The sequence below is a fragment of the Rhagoletis pomonella genome, unplaced genomic scaffold, assembly GCF_013731165.1.
Source record: "Rhagoletis pomonella isolate Grant_MI unplaced genomic scaffold, Rhpom_1.0 Rhpom_scaffold_00006, whole genome shotgun sequence".
NCBI classification, from domain to species: domain Eukaryota; kingdom Metazoa; phylum Arthropoda; class Insecta; order Diptera; family Tephritidae; genus Rhagoletis; species Rhagoletis pomonella.
This window is the reverse complement of record NW_023458560.1, coordinates 11,015,484-11,036,828: the sequence shown is the minus strand read 5'-3', so window position 1 is coordinate 11,036,828 and position 21,345 is coordinate 11,015,484. Positions and strand designations below refer to the sequence as shown.

General features: G+C 34.2%; 1 protein-coding gene across 3 annotated transcripts in view; it reads right to left on the bottom strand.

The window, feature by feature from the left end:
* LOC118740396 (NF-kappa-B inhibitor cactus-like) overlaps positions 1-21,345 on the bottom strand; it is a 47,568-nt gene that overhangs the window by 24,621 nt on the left and 1,602 nt on the right. For all 3 annotated transcript variants that reach the window (XM_036471913.1, XM_036471914.1, XM_036471915.1), the window contains exons 3-5: positions 20,616-21,333; positions 18,243-18,420; positions 16,896-17,106 (exon numbers count right to left, since the gene is read on the bottom strand). In XM_036471913.1, coding sequence (XP_036327806.1) covers positions 16,896-17,106; positions 18,243-18,420; positions 20,616-21,271 — 1,045 coding nt within the window. In that variant the 5' untranslated portion in view covers positions 21,272-21,333. The remainder of the gene's footprint in view (positions 1-16,895; positions 17,107-18,242; positions 18,421-20,615; positions 21,334-21,345) is intronic.

Below are 21,345 nucleotides of genomic sequence, written 5' to 3'. Positions count from 1 at the left end.
ATTAAATTAAAAAATAAATGTTTCCTTTTTAAAGCAATAAAATCTATACACCAAAAGAAAATTAGATCAGAAAAGCTAAAAAATTCAATACAGATAGTTTTTAAAATTAAATAAGAAAAAATAAATAAACAAAAAAAATGGAACAAGAAAATTTTCCTGCCCTAGGATTCGAACTCGGATCTCTCGAATGGCACGCCAGTGCTCTGCTCACTCAGCCACTTGTGACTGTTGAGGCAGTGCTGCGCAAAATGATATAAATACTTATTTTTATACAGTGAAACCCGCTTAAGTACCCCCCGCTTAAGTACCTAACCCGCTTAAGTAACCAACATTTTTGGACACCGTGAATTTTTTAATATAATCTGAAGAAAATCCCTCTCTTAAGTACCTCCCCGCTTATTTACCCCACCCGCCTAAGTACCTCATTTTTTCGTGCCTCATTTACAATTTTACTTATTATTTTCCCCTTTTAAGAGCTCTTTTAAAATTCCTTAAAATATTTACGTATTTTGAAATTCAGTAGCAGCGCTACACACCTTCGGAAAAAAAATTCTAAAAAATCAACGGTAACTTTTAGCCACTTGAAACTTGCACATTATTACACTAATATTGAATGGGCTATAAAACTGTATACTCAAAATACACTTCTGAGAAAAAAGTTTGAAACTATGATGCATTTTTTTTAAGTATTGTACAAACTCTTAAGCTTAGGTTTATATGGTAATTGTTAGGGAATGAACTGCATTTTAATTGATTGAAAAATCTTAAAAGTTAATGAATAAACATAAGTGGCAAACAATATCATTTTGAATTTGGTAAAAAATGATATTCCAACTTTAACTTTTTAAACAATTTAATTCTTGTAAAAATGGCATACCATTAGACTAAATATTTTTTTTAATAAAGTTTTTCTTTACTTGTTTATGTGTTTAAATAATGCTACGGTTTTGGTTTTAAACTATGTATACTTCATTAAATGTTGTTATTCAAGTATTTATGTAAGTTAACAGGAAGATGAAACTACATCAGTAATTATGTTCGCTTAAGTACCCGCATCGAGGTACTTAAGCGGGTTCTTTTAAGTACCCAACCCGCCTAAGTTCCTCAAAAAGCTGATATTTTTAGTGAGGTACTTAAGCGGGTTTTACTGTATATATAGATTTCAAACTGAACGAAAAAAGTGAGTGATGCCACAAAAGGTCCGCAACTGGGGCCATACTTAAATTTTTCGTTTCATAATTTTTAACTCTGAGAGGAAGCATTAATTAACGCATATAACTATCATTAGTTAAGTGCCCGTTAGAGTTAATTTAATGAAGGTTTCTGAGTGCGGCTATTAGCGTATTTAATATCATATTTTGGTACATTATCGAGCGCTTATCTTCAGTTTTTTTCATGCATATTTTTGCCAGCCCTGATAATAATATTTTGGCGCTTACACTTTTGCGTCTTGATGTTGTTACACAAATGGAGAGAACTGTAGATTTACGCCGCCCCGAATGCCAAAGCTTTCATGATAGACATATACTCGGAGGTTGGCCATTGCCTGTAGTACGCACATCTAGCCACTCAGTCATAGCGGCCGTCAATGATCCTATACACCCACCATTAAAATGTCATAGATGTTATTTAGAAATAGTTATCTGTTTGGTGGTGATAACTTTTTCTTAATTGTCCAATGGTGATTTCGTTTCTACCAAAAAAATTTTGCCCTTCCACGGTGCAAAATGTGTTTGATGGTACACTCAACCCTGTAAAAGGCCATGTTTTTGCCTTCTTGTCCTAGTCTAGCTCACGTATTTTATAATATTGTCATTTTAAGCAAACATCTGATTTGCAAGGCAACCATCTCCCCTGACAAAATTCCAATGGGCAGAGAATGTGCCTTTTTTGCCTTACAACACAAAATTTTCTCACCGTTTGCCTTGATTTTAGAATCGAACATGAAAAGGGAATGGTGCAATCAAAAGGCGACAGATGAAAACACCATAAGAAACTTTTTAAGTGGAATTATTGCATTTTGTTATGGAACTCGTCATTTAGGAATGATAGCAACACATTCAACCACTTGAACATGAAAAAAAAAGATAATAAGTATAATGAAAACACTTGTAAGATAATGATTAAACGTTGGGGAATTCCTAAAATTAACAACAAATATTCTGATATAATACAAATATTATGCACTGAATAATAATAAAATAGCGGGATTTCCTAGGCACGGTTCTACACTGGGGAGCATTATTATTATAGGCGCATTAATTTTTTCGAGTTTCTAGTCCGTTAAAGAAATACAAGTTTTCGGTAATGCCGGGGAACTCTTTACATCCATTAACTCAAACGGACCAAATCTATTTTTTAAAACCTTTTAATAACACACCGCAAATCAAAAATGTGATTTTTTACTGGGGCATAGGTAGGTACGTAGGTATGTAGGTGCGGCTGCCGCTGCTACGCAGGGAAACAAACACACATCGTCGTTTAAAGTACAAAACCGCGTATCAAGATAATGCAAAACCGCTAGTATATTTTAGGACCAATGGATAAGGATTGAGCCAGGAGCTTGCGTGAGCAAATCAAATTTTTGGCAGCAAATGTCAGTTATGCGGTTTTGTGGAATGACGATACTCGATTTTGTACTTTAAACGACGATATGTACATACTTACTGATACCCCATACATGTTATCTTTTATTTTGAAATATCCGAAGCAAAGAGGTAACAAAACTATTAATAGTTGTATACATATGCATGTAACCATAACTTAAGGTGATGCGAAGAACACATTAAATCATAGTGTAAATTCTGTGGTCAAAGCAAACCTTAGTCGATTTTCCTTGTGCTTTAGTCTCCACGTGTTTTCTTTCTTTAAAAAGTCGTAGCAAATGGCAAATACAATCAATTTTTTTTAATCAACTGACAGCTTTCACGTGCTTCAACTTTAGATCCATAAAATTAAAATTTTAACGCTTATCTTTGCGTCATTAAAAGGTAAATTACTTATTTTATGGGAATGTGGGGTTTTCCATAGTATGTACATATACTAGGGTGGTCCAAGAAAGTAAAGTCGGAACTTTTATGCCCACACCCACTAGGATTGTTCTATATCGAAAAAAATATATCCCTATTTTTTATTTTGAAATCAAAAATTATTTAGAGGTCGCACAAAGCGCTCAAAGGACCTCTAAAATATAGTTACTATGAAGAAATGGTTAAATAAACAATTGAGTATTATTATTGGGTATCCACTGAAGACAAAAAGAGTTTTCCGATGGAAAAATATTGATTTTCATGAATTCTATACTATTTCTATGAAAAGTTGTTTTTTTTCTACATATAAAATACATGGAATACTTCGAAATTTTTTTATTTCAAAATAAAAAATAGGGGCATATTTTTTGATATAGAAGAATTCTAGGGGGTGATAGCATTAAAATTCCGACTTTTCACATGCATTTTTGGATCACCCTAATGTATACACTCTTAAGCCTTCAGCGTCGGATATGGTTGAGATATTGAATTTCCCCAATAAAGTATGGATATAAGCTGATATGGTCGCCTAAGGGTGAAGAGGTGCCAAGTCCATTGTTTGTTAATTGTTCAGGAGAGGCGAAAAATCGATGTAGTTTTGTATTACTTGCCATTCAGCCCCGTGAAATATGCAACACCAGAAATTCTACAAAGCTTCATAACTGAATTGCCGAATAAATTAAAACGCTACCAAGATACCTAGAATTGCGGTTACAAGAAGTGGTGACAATTTTTGGTAACAAAATTTCCCGGTTACAAAATGTTCGTGTACGGTAATTGTAGCCATGGGTTTAAACTTTATTTTAAAGCACTGGGGCATATTCATAGTTCAAATAAACTATAAGTTATTTTCAGGTTTGTTGGCAGATATTCCATTGAAAATTATGTCAAAAAGCTGCGGCTACCTTTATATTCTTCTTACTAGGGATGTTTCGAATGTCATATTTTTCACATTCGTTAGGAATAATATTAAAAAAGCTATAATAACTTAAGTCATCGTTTTTATTACTTAAAAATTTTGTAAATTATTAGAACATTGAACGAGTGCTTAACCTACACAGTGCACTATGATCTGGCGACTGTTATTTGCTGGCCAAAAGTCAAGGAGTAACCAAATTGATTTGAAACTTAGTGTTTGGGCGATTTTGAGGTCGCTGATTTCGAATATAATGTCAGATTTTCGAAATTAAAAATGGCGGATCAAATATGGCGACCAAATTTTATACTTCACTTTCACTAAAAACTTATCGCCGTTTAAAGTACAAAACCGCGTATCGTCATTCTGCAAAACCGCGTAACTGACATGCCCAAAATTGGATTTGCTCACACAAGCTCTTGGCTCAATCCTTATCCATTCGTCCGGAAATATACTAGCCAGAAATGCGATTGCTTTATAAAAAAGAGAACCATTTTGAAAAATGAGCATTTTTACGCTCTAGAAAATAATTTCCACAACTTCACCTACGCGGTTTTGCATTTTGCTGATACGCGGTTTTGCATTTTGTTGATACGCGGTTTTGCACTTTAAACGACGTTATGTATACACAAGCGAGGTTTTAAAGATCGCAGATTTTGAATCTGATGCAACATTTTTGGAAATGGCAGATCAATATGGCAATCTAATTTTATAACTTTTTTCCTTTTCAGCATAAACGCATATATATGGGGAGTTTTAGAGGGGATGATTTCGAAGCTGATAACAGATTTTTTAGGTTCAAAATGGTGGATCCAATATGGCTACCAAATTTTATAATTTTTTCTCTTTCACCAAAGAGTTATATACAATTGGGGTTTTCGGATTCGATGATTTAAAATCTGAGGTCAGATATTTGAAATTGAAAATGGCGGATCCAATATGACGTTATCGGGAAAAAAATTTTGTTTAACATTTTTTAGTTAGTTTTTGCTATATATTTTTTTTCTAATCACAGCTGCTTCAAATAAAAACTGTTTCCCTTAAATACGAGCTAACATTTGTATTAATCTGAAAGGACACTAGCACAACAAGAATATTACTAAAATTAGGATAGATAAAAAGTTAAAATAATAACGTAACGTACAACTTTAAACAAAAAAATGCAAGAATGCATTTTTCACCTACGTACTTACATGTCATTCTTGCTATTTCTTTTATGTAGTCTTCAAACATCGAAAAGCACGGAAAACACACGTGGACCTTTTCTAATAAAAAATCCCATTCAAAGAATGCAAAAAAGTGCAACATGTTTCTCAGCCCACAAACTCTAAATTGAACATTTTTATTGTCCACAATGCTTGAATACCGCCAAATGGATAGAGTGGAATATTATTACCCAAATTAGAGTCCATTTTGAAAATGAGTTTTATTTAATTTAGCAAGCTACTAATAGGTTAGTTTTCTTTTATGTTAATCACACAAATATAAGAAAGAATGAGAAAGAAATAAATTTGTAAACTTTTAGCAGAAATGTCAACTTTAACAGCTGATATCTCAGTGGGAAAACTTTTTATGAAAATAATGAGTATGTATTTTTTTAGAATTAGTTTAAAAGGGACCAAAAATGCTTTAACACTTTAAGAAATGACTTTTGGCCAGCAAATAGCATCTGTCAGACCATAGTGCACTGTTTTAATTTAGAAGGCAAAGTTCAAAAGGGGCATATTATATTTCAAAAAAAGTCATTTTAGTTTAGTTTTTCACCAATCGAGAGGACTTTTACCGAGATAAGCTCGTTTCTCTTTAAGATAGGCCTTCAATTGAGCTTTAATTTCACATTTTTTAATGTATCCAGATTCTACATCCGAGCCTTTGCTTTCGCTGGAGGAATCTAAAATTATTTCTAGGTTGCTTATAAGACTTTTAGCAGTACTTGTTGAAGGCCCGTCAATTTGCCTGATATACTACTTAACCGTTTAGCGCCTGAAGCTAAAATCCGGTTATTGTCCGCGCACTGGTTAGACAGACTTACCCATGTACACATTCGCGTTCGCAAAACATTCGTATCATTTGATGCGAATGCGAATGTCGGATGCAAATGTGTAAAATGTTGCGAATCACTCGCATAACGAATGCGAGTGCAAATATTCGCAACATCCCTGATTCAAACGACATGGCTAAGCCAGAGAAGCCGCTGTATTTTACTTCGCTGCACTATGTCCTTGTCGTTGTTAAACTCATACAGCTCATCAATCCATCGTCTGCGATAGTCGCCGTCGCCAACGCGAAAAGGCCGGTAAATCTTCCGCAAAATCTTTCTGTCGAACAATCCAAGATCCGCCTCATCGCATGTTGTCATTGTCCATGCTTCTGCGCCATATACCATCACAGGCTTGATTAGTGACTTATAGAGTGTGGTTTTGGTACGTCGAGAAATGACTTTACTCCTTAATTGCCTACTCAGTCCAAAATAGCACTTGTTGGCAAGAGTGATTCTGCGTTGAAATTCGATGCTGACATTATTATCGGTGTTTATACTGGTTCCCAAGTAAACGAACAGAACAGACTTCGCGGTTCTTGCTACCGATGATGTCGATGTCATCAACATACACCAGCAAAATTTCACGCTCTTGTAAAAAAAAATTGTTCCTGAACGGTTCAGTTCTGCAGCTCTTATTATATTATCTTTTCTAACATCAGATTAAAGTAATCGCACGAAAGGGAGTCGCCGTGTCTGAAACCCAGTTTGCTAGCAAACGGCTCGGAGAGGTATTTCCCAATTCTGACGAAGCTGGTGATATTGCTCAACGTCATTTTGCACAGCCGTATCAGTTTCGAGGGGATGTCAAATTCAGACATCGTGGCGTATATGCAACTCCTTTTAGTGCTATCGAAAGCGGCTTTGAAGTCGACAAATAGGTGGTGAGTGTCGATCCTTTTCTCGCGGGTCTTCGCCAAGATTTGGCGTATTGTGAATGCCTGGTCTATGGTGAATTTGCTATGTCTAAAGCCACACTGATAAGTACCAATCAGTTCGTTGACGGTTGGCTTCAGTCTTTCACACAATACGATAAGACCCTTGTAACCTATGCTTCGAATGTTGATCTCGCGGTAGTTGGTGCGAATGGCGGGATCGCCTTTCTTGTGGATTGGGCAGACCACACCTAAATTGCAGTCGTCAGGCATGCGTTCATCGGACCATATTCTGCATAACCCCTCGACGCTATTCTTGAACAGCTCAGCTGGCAGGCAGTCAGCTCCAGCAGCTTTGTTGTTTTTCAAGCTGTTTCGGGTTCATCTTCTCAACTTTCCATGCTGCTACCATTCTGTAGAGGGGAAAAGTGTTCCCACCATAATTTAAGTACGATCTGGGCATCAGTCACTATGTCGCCATTGTTCGCCCTGGTCTTAAAACTTTCCGTAAATTCAAGCTTTTCACACTCACGTAATTCGGCCTCTCTCTACTTATTGCGCAAATACGTCTCGCTTCCCTCTTCAGCTCCCTATAACGGTCCACATGGCTCTCGGTGGTACTTAATGAACGCGAAATGTGGTTCCACTGCTCGCATATGTCGGTTTGTTGAAGAGTGCTCTCTGAAAGCAGGTGTGAGAGTCGAGTAGCGAATGCATTGGCCATCTGTTCTGACTGTAGCTTTTCGACGTTAAGCTTGCAGAGGCGGGTGCGGATCTTGTTTGCAACAAGAAAGTGGTGCGAGTCAATGGTTGGCCCTCGGAGTGTACGTACATCTAAAACACTGGAAGCATGCCTTCCCTCTATCACAACATGGTCGATTTGGTTTCTCGTTTTTCGATCTGGAGGTAGTGACTTAGCTTGATTGATCGGGCCCCGGCGAAGCCGATGAGCCCCAGTCCGTTGTCGGACGTTTCGTCGTGGAGACGCTCGTCCACCGGGATGAACGACAGTACTCGGCGACGGAGTCTCTCTCCCACCACAAATCCAACACCGAATTTGCGCTCCTTTACATGTCAGCTGTAGTAGACGTTTTTAATGCAACGGTGCGGATCTTATAATTTTTTAGACAGACGGCAACTATCTCACTTAGTACCTAATTTTTTAGTCCACCGAAAGGTGTAGATCTTATAATTTTTAAAAAGGTCGCAACCCTTCTCAAAAAGTAATACATTATTGTAATCCAACGAATAGTGCGGATCTTATAATTTTTTATATATAAATTCTAAATTTTAAGTACTAAAGACAATACCCCTATCAATACAAATTATATGAAAAGAAATCTAGTCCAAATCCGTTCAATAGTTTTCGAGATTAGTGTGGTCAAAAAAGTATACAGAATCGAAGTCGATTCAGCCGTTTGGTCCGGCATCGCGGTCATACGAGGACATTTCATTTTTCTATACATATATAGATAGAAGATGCCAACAATCTAGAACTGAAATCCCGTTTGGGAACGTATTTCAATGTACTAGTGCTGCACTAGAAATATCGCGGCACTGTTGGCGAAGTTGAATGAAATTTTTGTATATTTAGAAAATGATAGAGAAGTTTATGAATATAATAAAGTTTATGAAAATAATATTTTTATATATGTACACTTGTGGTCAGCTTATTAAGTTAATGACATTTTGTCCAGTTTTCGTTATTTCTTTTTGTTTATTTAATGTTGCAATTTTTTTTATAAAAGTCTAACACATTACATAACCAGCACCACACACTCACATTTCACACACACATTCCACACATTCCACACATTTCAAACTTCTTACAAAAATTATAGAAATTTAGCCAACTTTACTAAGTACACTCAAAAATTTTAAACTTTTTATTACAATTAAATTTAAAAAATTTTAGGTATGCAGTTTTATAGCTCATTGTATTATAGCTAGGCATTTTTTTCCATATAAAAATAATTGTCGAGCATACTTTATATGCGAGAAAATGCTCAACACCATCAGCCAAAAAAAATTATTAAAAATCAAATTTGCACTTTAACCTACTAAAATTGAATGAGCTATACAACTGCATTCCTAAAATGTTAATAAGAAGTTTAAAATTTTTTGTTGTAATTGTTAGTTTTTTTAATTTTTGCTCGAAGTTTGAAATGTGGATTTATGTTGTGCTGGTTATGTAATGTGCTAAACTTTTGTTAAAAAAAAAACATACAGAAATTAAATAGACAAAAGAAAAATTGCCAAAAATGGCCGAAATGTCAGCTGACCACAAGGGTACATACTAGCAAATATCCGGCGTGCTTCACTGTGCCTCAAAAGTACTTCTGTGTTGTTACTCCCTCCCGAAACTCTTTTGGTGTCATTCATAAAAAATAAAATAGATTTCAACAGCCATATTTTTAAAGAAATTTTCGATGTATGAAGCATTCTTTATTTTTTGTGATTGCGGGTGTTTGTTAACATATATTTTCGGAGCTATTAAGAGACAGTAAAGTATCGGCTTTCTCCTGAAAATTTAATTTATAATCCTATAATTCGAGTCTACATATCGCGTACTTTCTTCAAAGTAGTACTAATTCAACATTTACCTTATCCGTAAGCCAATTAGAACAGATCTGACCGGTTGACAAGCAGCCATTTACAATAGCACTTGAGAAAAGTGTGTGACGTTCTTAATTTTGAAGTTTACTATTTCTGTTTTGTTTTTTACATCTCTTTCTTTATGTGTATTTTGGCGTTGGTTTATTTCAGTAAATTTTTTGTTCAAAGGTAATTAAAATGAAGTACGCGGTAATATAATAAATTGGTTAGCACTAACATGCACTGAAATTGTTACTTTAATTTTTTTCTTTGTGTTTCGCCTTCATATTTTTTGTTTAATAATAATAATAGATTGGCGCTTACACATATGTTAGTGCTTGGCCGAGCTTTTCCTCCGATTTGTGGCGTACGTATAGATGTTGTAACACAAAGGGGAGGGCCCTACAGCCTTGCGCTGACTCCGAACGGCGATTGTATTTTTATGAGAAGCTGGTTTTCATGGCAGAAATACACTCGGAGGTTTGCCATTACCTTTTTTCTAAATTTGTTTGCGATATTGCTATGACCAGGGCTTGAATTTTATCAATTTAAATGAATTAAATTTTTCAAAAAGGTGGCAACCCCTTTCGAAAATATTTTCCTAAACCTCTTTAGTTTGATACCCATATCTCAATATTTAATTTATCTTATTAGTTAAGTTAAATTAAAATTTTCAAACAGGAGGCAACCTACCACAAAATTTTTTTTTGGCTGTAAGCTTTCTTAAACCTCTTTCTTTTGACAGCCATATCGCAACATTTAATTCATCTTAAAAATTTACCTAAACTGCAATTTTCAAACAGGTGGCAACTCTCTATTTTTTCTATATTTTAAGTTAGATCTGAAGCAATACAGCGGGGAAAACTGTATGTATTCGGTTCCATGTATTAGTTTTCGAGTGACGCGCGTACAAACATACAGAAAGACAGACAAAAATTCTTAAAGTTGTTGATTTGGCTTCTGTTGCTATAACCCAGCAAACACAGTCTCTACCGTTAGAGAAATTTGGATTTCTACATTAGATAACTAGGGTAATTCTGTAATCGTTCTCGAGTCGATGACGAAGTTAGAGCACTACATTATGGCCCCTATTATGAGTTACATTCGATCTTCGACTGTGGTCGAAGTGCGGATCGAACGAATTTTCATTTGGTATTATGGCGCTCATTCGATGAAGAATAGCGCTATTGTGAACTTCGCTCGTTTATGTTGTTCACAATAGTATATTTTTCACCGCTGAGAAGCTTTGTTTACAAATCGAGCAACTAAATAGTGTGCTTATACATATTTATGTAAATTAATGCAAATTAAAATGAAATAAAAAAGAAAGCAAGTTCATAAAAAGGTGGTAAAAATTAGTACAACGTAGTTCTGGGGTTCAACGATTCGTCAGAGAGTTTAGTGAACTGGCCAGGAGTAGTAAATGTTTAAGAGAGTTTAAGTGTAGTCTTTACAATATATTTTTACACAAAATATATTTAAGAAATTTGTCAACAGATTTACTAAAAACTTCCGACTTTCTAAAAAAGCGTTTGTGAGCCAAATACATTTAAAATATTTTAAAACTATCCATAGCTCTATGATTTGTTCGCAGAGATCGTGCCAATTGAGTATTGGGATTTTTTTTCACAAGTAAAAGCAGCCTTTCGAGCTTGTGTTTTGTATTCACGACGTTAAAACTGCATGAAATTGATAAAAATTGTTTAAAATTAGTGTCTACCCGCCAAAAGTAAAGAAAACAAATGCAAAATCATACATTTTTAACAATTTTATAACTCTTCGCTACACCATCGAAAGCAAAATTCTGTTCGACAGAAATTTCGATACTCAACGAAAATTTCGACACGGTTGCAGCGAAGATCGAAAATCGAATACAACTCATAACAAGGGCCTATAATTCGATTCGAGAACGATTAGAGAAACAACGCAAATTCAAATAAATGTAAATAAATAATATTCCAAATGAATGAGTCATAAATTATTTTTAAGTTCCAGTAATTCATTATTATTTTATTGCAAATACATTCAACACAAATTTTACAAACAAAGCGTGTTATTTATTAAAGCAAAAGAGCAGTTTGAAATTCACATACGAATCCCATTAGAGATCAACATTAGAATTCGATTAGAGAATTCATATTTTCTCGAATCGAGAACTATGTCCCATATATGTTGAGATCGCTATGATTCCCGATAGTTTTCGAGTCGTTCTCTAACGTTTGAGAATGGAGAATGTGGCTAGTTCTCCAATCATTCTCTAATCGATAACTAACCTCAATGAGCATATTAATTTTCTTTTAATATCTATAATGTACAGACATCGGCCTGTTACAATTTTATTATTGCATCACTAAAAGAAATTGCGGGGTTTCCGCCGGGATTACAAAATATATTATATTTAAAGACGTCCACGAAAATATTTCGGAAAAGTATTAAGATTTACGTGAGCTGGACCGATTTGAAAATACCCCCAAAAATGCTGTTTTTATAAATAAAAATATTTTCTTAAAGAACTTTTTGAAAAAACTCCCCTTCAGATGACAAAGCAGATTAAAAATCTGCATAAAAATATTTAAAAATCTTTTCAACGGAATCGTAATAATGAGATTTTTGATGCTGTTTTTTAACTTTTTTCAAAGATTGATTTATGAAAAACTTGGGCAACTGGGCCAAATCTATTCTGATTTAGACTTATGGGGTCTCAGTGGAAAGGTATTTTCTCACTCTTTTTATTTCTGTGCAAAAAAAAAAATCATCCATGTCCCACTTTTTTTTTTTTTTTTTTTAAATACCAACACATCTCAATTCAGCTTGGAATGACGCTCGTTCATCCTACCTTTCTCGTTCATCCTTTGAATGAGTTTATTAGCAAAGAAACAAAAATGGTGGGAAAGTACCTTTCGAAATTTTTTAAGCTTAAACCGTTTTGTCAATTGAGGGGATTTGTTTTCAAAAAAATCTTTAAGAAACTATTTTAATTCATAAAAAACTCCATTTTTGGCGGTATTTTCATTCGGTCCAGCTCACGTAAATCTCAATATTTTTCTGAAATATTTTGGTGGAGGTCTTAAAATATAATAGATTTTATAATTCCAGTGGAAACACAGTACCGATTTTTTTTTTGTATGGGGAGTGATGCAGTCTAATTTACATATATGTACATATGTAGATGTTGAGCACAATATCAAAAAGAAATGCACCATTTTACTTCAGTTAGTTTATTTCGGTTGTATTGATTTCCTATTTAATTGCTTTATTACCCAACAGTAGTGGCGATGCCAGCTACAACTAGAAAATAGTCGCATACTTTGAAACTTTTGCTTTCACATTTCTACCTCTATGTGTAACGGTGTATTTAATATTTTCATCTATTATTGTACATATGTACATATGAACACCACGGTTGCCACTTTGGTAAAATGTTACCAAAATTGGTAACTTTTATTCTCTTTGGTAATTTAGTAACTTCCGATCTCAATTTATAACTTTTAGACTAAATGCCTAAAAACCAGAGACCATATAATTATTATGAGAAGGCGAAAATAATTTATATCTTAAAATAATCGTCCCGCGAGACGAAAACAACTTTTCCATAATAATATTAATGTAATAGATTGGCGCTTACACATAAGTTAGTGTTTGGCCGAGCTTCTCCTCCGATTTGTGGTGTGCGCCTTGATGTTGTCACACAAAGGGGAGGGACCTACAGTTTTACGCCGACTCCGAGCGGTGTTTGTTTGCCATGCCGAGGGACGACCGCTGTTAAGAAAAAATCTTTTTCTATGTTTTTTGCGATGTTGCTTTTACCAGGGCTTGAACCCAGGTGCTGATGAGTGAAAGCGCGCAGTGCTTACTTTTCCATTGTTCAGTAATATTTATAGAGCAATATTTAATTTTATTTCTTACAATCGTTATGGTCTCTGCTAAAAACCCTAAAATATTTTACAATATCTGCGGCAAAGTTACATACACGTAGCAAATTTCTTACGGAATGAATTTATTTTCGAGTTATGATTGGCGATATGTACAAACATATTTGCCACAAGGAGCTAAGGTCAGAAAAAAAATAAAAGAAAAAATCTAGCTACTAATAAAGAATTTTAAAAAGATAAATAAAACAGTTATGAATGATCAAATGGAAATGCGCACTGTATTTTTTTATGAAATATGGGCGTTACTCACGCGTGCATGACAAATCAATTAACTCCATTAAAAAACGTGAGAGATGCCATCAAATAAAGTACATTTTTTTAGATAGCCTTTATATTATAAATCCAACATCAAGTTATTATAAACTTTGACACTTAAGTTTAAGACTTTTCAAAAAGTGTATTTAACCGATTTGGCAAGTACAGATATCGTGTAAGTATATACCTATGAAAACTTCTAGGCAACTTTAATACAAACTCGAAGGTGTAAGTAACGCCCATTGTTTAAGTCAAAAGAAAAAAGGCTTCTAATACTTTTGGTAACTTTTTGGTAATCTTTTTAAAATTTTTTGGGGAAAATCTCCAAGTGTGTGGCAACCGTAATGTACATATGTAAAGTAAATTATTCCTTGTCTGCTTTCGAAAATAAGACTTTTATGTTTTATAATTTTGTTTGTAGCCTCTCTCTTCTACTTTGCTTAGCTGCGCCTTGCGAAAACGTTTCGTGTGGAATTTCGCCTGACCATACTATTGCCTTTGCGGCGCTGGCATGTGTTGTTGGGGAAAACCCCAAAAACGTTATATTTAGCAGCAGCGTAGCGTAGCCGATGACTACAATGAGAGCTTTGGCATGATGGCGTTTTAAGACTGAAATGCCAAAAAGCTGCGCAAGTATACAATTTGTATGTGCATAACGTCGTTTAAAGTACAAAAACGCGTATCAACAAAATGCAAAACCTCGTATCAAGATAAGGCAAAACCGCGTATGTTAGGTTGCATAAATTATTTTCTAGAGAGTAAAAACACTCTTATTCTTCTTTAAAAATCAATCGCATTTCTGGCTAGTATATTTTAGGACGAATGTATAAGGATTGCGCCAAGAGCTTGTGTGAGCAAATCCAATTTTTGGCAGCAAATGTCAGTTACGCGGCTTTGCAGAATGACGATACTCGGTTTTGTACTTTAAACGACGATATGAATGTATTTACCAATGTGTGCGTACATATAAAAACCCCAACAAACATTTCTGTAAGTGGTTTTTAAAGCAGGGACCGTAAACAATAGTTACTTTTTTTCATGAGTTAAACTTGGCCAGAAATTTTTAAGTCGAAAATAAAAGTATTTTCCTAATAATAAACAAACCGCTTATCCAAATTAAACAAGAATGTTTTCAACTGAAAGGGGACTAAAATAGCTTTAAAACTGAAATGTTTAAACGAGGAAACCCGGCGGAAAGCCAGCTATTGAAAAATATTTCAATAAAAAATGTAAATCATAAAAAAAAAAATGGTAACCTTCGTTTGTTATTTCTGTTTAAAAGCTATTTAAGTCCTCTTTCATTTGATGTCAAATTTTTTTTAATTTGGATAAGCGGTTTGTTTACTATCCGGAAAGACTTTTATTTCGGCCAAAATATCTGGCCAAGTTTAACTGTTGAAAAAAATAACTGCTATTTACGGTCCCTGTTTAAGGAGATCAATAAACGTTTTCAGTATTAAGTTTATTTTAAGTTTTTTCAAATGAACCTTTTATAAAAGTTGATAGCGAATATTTATAAATCACTTAACTTTAAAAGTAAAATGCAAATGTTCACGACAGAACAAAAAAAAATATGTACTTTCTTTTTAAAATTTATTATAAATGTACCTAAATTCATACGCTTATAAACGAGGTGCCGTTTCGATAATATAGCTTTTTTCATGCGTTTTACAAACAGAAAATATGCGTTTTGTAAGTTCTATAATTGTTTTAGTAAACTTTAAAAAAACCTACTTTAAGTTTATTTTGCTTGTTGGGCATTAACAAAAATATGTATGTACATGTGCGTGGCAGACAAATTGAAACCTGTCGCTTTGAGACTATGCTATAACCTACATGAATATCAAAACCAAATAAAGGGTACGTTGACGTCTTACTGGCTACTACTACAAAAAATAAAGCGTACAAGGTGTATGTGCCCAACGCAACCGTTTGATTGGAGAAAACTCCCCTCATTCACGTTGTGCTGCACAAAATAACTAAACTATTTATAGCCACTTTAAGCGATCAATATACTAAATTCGTTGTTATGACTTACATGCCTACATATGTACATATGATTTATGTAAATATCTAACAGGTTTACGAAAAAAGGCTTCAGCTTTTGGCTTTACATATTTATATACCAAAAAGCTAATATGGGGTTAATACATTAAAGACATCGTACTTCTCACTGCTTTTACACAAAAAATGTGCGAATAAAAATATCATTAGAATGTGCACAATTCTATTGACGTCAGCAATCAATGCTAAGTGTGCCAAAACTGTACATTGTACTGAATTGATGGCATGAAGATGCAAAATTCTGAAACGTTTTCTTCTTTTTAACGCATATGCGCAAATAGTACGTACATATGGATGTATGTATGTATATATATGAATGTACACACACAGGTACATTACGCCGACTACGAAAAACTTTTTTTCAGATATCTCTTAACCCCCAAGCTATACATATTTTATCCGTTCTAATGTTTATTCTTTTGGCAGCATTTTTCAATATTTCCTTTATTTTAGAATACTCATTTTAAATATGTGTATATACTTACACATTAACGATTCATTTTCCGCAGCCAGTTTTCAGTATTTTTTTTTTTAGAGGACTGGCGCGTCGTCTGTTGAATAATTAAATGAGCGCATTTGGTGTACAGAACTTTCTGTCTATATCTGATATCTATAAATAACAATATAATTTCAGAAATTTCCCAGCGACACCTAACATTTGTGCCGTCTGTAGCACTGGCTAGCCAAAAGACGGGACGACACGTTTAATATTGACTCTCACACAGACATAAATACATATATATTACCATAAACATACATATGTATGTATAAATGTATAATAATATAAATATGTATATTTATGAAACGAACTACTTTTTCATGGCAAAAATAAACATTAACAATTTAAAATTTTTTTTCTTCTTGCAAACAACAATATTTTCAGTTAATATATGCACCGAATAGGTGTGACCACCGCATATTCTCTGTCACTGTCCGGCTTTGGCCAGGCAAAGATTGATCCATTTCAAAACTTCAATGGTCGAACTCTTTGTAATAATGAATTCGCCTACCGAGGCCCTTTTAGAATTCATTAGGGAAGCCGAAGATATCTTGGCCACACTTTCAGATCGCGGTGTCTCTTATTCTGTTACACCCAAGACATAACTAACTAACTAACTATGTAATATATGCTGTAAGATAATGTTTAGATTCTAAATTAATAACATTTATAATAGCAGAGTAGCGACTTACCATTATAGTTGCGAATCTCTAAATTGGGCGGTAGGCATGCATAGCTCAGAGAAGAAAACAGTTTATCATTAGATCTATAACCATACTGACGATGTGCTTCATTAATCTCTGAAGCGCTAAATGGAACTGTTAAAGCGCTGACACATTGCTCATCCCCAGACATACAAGCAAGATGCAAAGGTGTATTTCCGTGTCGGTCACGTATACTTGGCTTAAATGAAATAAAGACAGGATTTATTAAGCTTAGTTAATCTAAAATTTTACTAAGATTCAGATAGTAGATAATCATTGATATTAAATAATGTTATGTATGCACATTAGGAATGGGATCCCGGACATTTTAAAGTCCCGAAAATCCAGGGATTCTTGACAAGTAATCCCGGGATTTTCGGGAGTGGTAATTTGCACTGATGGCAATAATAGAAACTCCTTTTCTTGACCAGTATTGGCTATATTTCTTTTTTTATTTAATAATTAATATTTTTTTAGAAATGTAGCTCATTATACACATAACACCACGCGATAGTAAATTTTAAATACAAATATCAATATATTCGCCAAACCCTGGGCCACATATAATAAAATTGCGTTTTTAGTTTTTCACTCTGACGTCAGTAATTCAAAAATGACTTAAAAAATTCAGAGAAATGTGCTTTGAGAAGAAGTATGGGTATAAAATTAATGAGGAAATCCTGTAGAATTTAAACAGATTCAAGTTTCTGGTGCAGCCCGGTAAATATTGAAAATGTCATTTTAAAATTCTATCCTTTTAATTTCGCAATATTTGTTTTTGAAAAAATTATATGTTAACGGCTTATATAAACTCGAAAACATCCTCGAATTTCGTTGTTCTAACTTTGTCAGCTTAAAAATTACCTATTCGTCCTTGTGAATCCAAAAAATTTAAATTTTATAAATTCTAAAAATATTTCCTATTACATTTGTTACCCATATTTTTATTCTATATTGCATTGAATTTTTTAACAATTTTTGGAATTAATCATATCTTTCAAATTACAAAGTCCTTCAAAATAAATCCTGTGGTTAGAGAGAAAAAAATCAAAACGCCACTTTAAATAAAAATGTAGGTTTCAAACCCATTTATTTATTATTTATTTCATGGTAGGAGAGCTTCTCAAAAAATATAGAAGCAATATTTTCGATTCAAGTTGTGGAAAGGTAATTAATATCTAAATCTCGGGACCAATCCCGGGATCCCGGGATTGTGACAACGCCATCCCGAAAATCCCAGGATCCACCGAAAGCCGAAAAATTAACATCCCTAATGCACATACAAATGTACATATTTAAGATTAAATGAAGAACAATAAATGAGCTTATGCATACCTCAGCGCCGGCAAGTAAAAGCATCCGCAATATCCTTCTTTGTTTTGTTTGCGCGGCTAGATGTAAAGGAGTTTGACCAAAATCATTTTTAATGTTCAGAAGACAAGGATGTATAGCGAGGCGGATGAGAGCAGCTACAACATTTTCATGTCCTGATATGCATGCTAAGTGGAGATAGCTACACAAAAAAGAAACAGGTAATCGTTACATGTATTTTTTATTTTATTTATTATTAAGAGTAAGTGCACAACAACCAGAAGTTATATATTACAATGCACTACATATACTGGCGTCCAAAAGTGGATGAATGGTGTTTTGTTTTTAATATTTAAAATAGTTTTCAATAAATTTTTTTTGTTTTTGTTATTTCTGGCCTTATAACAATTATATTCAACAATTTTTATTGAGCTTGAGGCCGTTTTTTGTTTTATTCCTTTAACAAAAATCATATAAATGAAACCTTCAAGCTTCATAGAGAGTATAGAAAAAGTCCACCAATTTTTTTCTAAACTTTCTTTTTTTTATCAGAATTTTTATAAAATTTTTAGGTCTGCAGTTACAAGGCTTATAAAATTTTGGTAAAGTAAGTGCAAGTTTCGAGCGGCTAAATAATCACCTTAACTTGTGATATTTTTTTTTGTTGCCGGCGTTTTGCACTTTTTTCCGTATAAACATGAATTTCTTGTGGAATAATATGCGTAAGACCGTTTGCGAAAAAAAATTCAAAAATCAGCGCCAGTATTCCTATACTGTGCTATTTATAATGAAAAAAAACGCAGAAGCCCTCAGCAAAAACAAAAATATTAAAAATCGATGTGAATTTTTAGGCGCTTTAAACTTGCACTGCCTTCTCGGGATTAGATAGAGAAGCAAAGCGAATGGGTCTAGTGGTGAACGAGGCCAAAACGAAGTATCTCCTGCCATCATACAAACAGTCAGCATACGCGTCTTGGCACACGCGTCACTGTTGACATTTGCAAGATTGAAAAAGTAGACAACTTTGTTTATTTGGGAACCAGCATTAACACCAATAATAAAGTCAGCCTTGAAATCAGACGATTTAGCGGTGAGCTGTATGAGCTTTGCAACGATATAGACATAGTGCAGCGAATTAAAATTCAGTGGCTCCGCTGTCTTTGTCATGTCGTCCGAATGGACAGAAACGCCCCTACTCTGAAAGTATTCAACGCGGGCAGCGATGCTGATAACAGAGGAAGGCCTCCTCTGCGTTGGAAAGACCAGTCTTGTAACTGCATACCCAAAGATTTTATAAAAATTCCGATTAAAAAGCTCAAAATTTAGATAAAAAAAAGGAATATTTTGAATTTGTTAAAATTTTCTAAATTCTGTATAAAGTTTGAAAGTTTGATTTATGTATATGGTTTTTGTTAAAGCATTAGCCATATTTGTATACAAAAAGAACAAAACAATTTTAGCTTAAAAAGTATTAAAGATACTTATTTAAAAGCGCAAAACTCCGGCAAAGTGTGCAATTTAAAACCCTCGCAAAAGATATGTCAAAATTTATATGGAAAGCCATTTGCCTAAAAAGCGCATGTTTGCGCGGCAATTTTGTCATTCTGATATGTGCTCAACGCTTTTTCGTAAGATTTACATTTGAGTGTCAATTGTGCAACTTTTTAAAGTAAGTATCGTCAAACAAGTAATTTTTAAGCAAAAAACAAAACCGACTTCAACTCCATATAAAAACTTAAGATTATCGTTAATTTCTTCATGATCCGATGATCGGATTTAAACCAAATTAATATGGGACCACCTGTGAGGTAACACCTCACATCGGTTAACGTGATCCAAAGTAAAAAAAATAAATAAAAATATTCCAACAAATTGATAACCTTTCTCCTTTTTGTGAAGTCGGCTAATAATTAAAGATCAGAAATTGAACAAAATATAAAATCATCCTAATGAAACACACAGTGCAAAATTGCCCAATCGCCCAAATATGAAACTTGCGCTTATAGATGAGTACCCTGATTAACCGACTTCAAACAAAGGAGGAGGTTATCAGTTCAGTTCAGTTTTTCATGTATTTTACCACATAACTTTGGACCACATTAACCGATTTCGATAATTTTTTTCATCGGAAAGGTGCTACCTCAAGGGTGGTCCGATACTAATTTTGTTTAGATCCGATAATTGGATCGTGAAGAAATTAGCGATAATCTAAAATTTGTATAAGAGAATTGATGTTGGTTTTGTTCACCACCACCACCACCATTCATCCACTTTTGACCGCCAGAGAATGTATAATATTAAATATTTATCGCCTGTTTTAGCACTAAATTTGTATTATAATATAAGTATTCAAGAGAAAATAACCAAAACAATGTAAATTTTCCAATCGTAACTTACGTATCTCCCTCATCATTTTGTTGATAGCATTGTTCCCAAGCGGGTAGCTGATTAGATTCTATCGCTTTTGGTGTTGTTGTCGCTAGAGGCTCTATTGTTGCAACTTTGCTAGAAGCATTCAAATCATTTATTGGTTCATTTTGTAAAGTAAGATTGCAAAATCTTTCCGAGATGTGAGCATCGACATCGTGTTTGAGTTTCATATTTTTATTAATCAAACTTGAGTCAAATATTTTCTTTTGCTGATTGGGTGATTGCGTGTGTTGTTGTGCAATAGGTTGATGTTCGCCGTATTCGTCTTCTTCTTCAATGCAACCCGAATCAACAACACAAACTTCTTCAGATTTCTCGTGACAATGCAAACTCTCAGTGTTGTCTTTAGAGTTGCCCTCCTCTCTTCCAGCGGACCTATCCTTCTCTTTCTTTTGCTCCTCCAGATTTGAGCTTATCGAACCCGACAAGAACCCTGAATCGGTTCCGTGAGTCGGATCGTCTATTTCAATATTTCGCATGAATGCTGGTTTTTGGGAATTTACTGTGCTTTCATTGTTTGCTACAACAACAGAAGCACTACTTCTGCGATCACTTCCTGCGTCAACCGTTTTCTCATTACTTCTCGCTTCATTACTTGACGCACCTTCAGTCGGACTCGACATTATGCAGATTTTGGTAATTGCCGTAATTTGGGATTTAAAAATATAATATAGATATCCACTATTTGATAAAATTA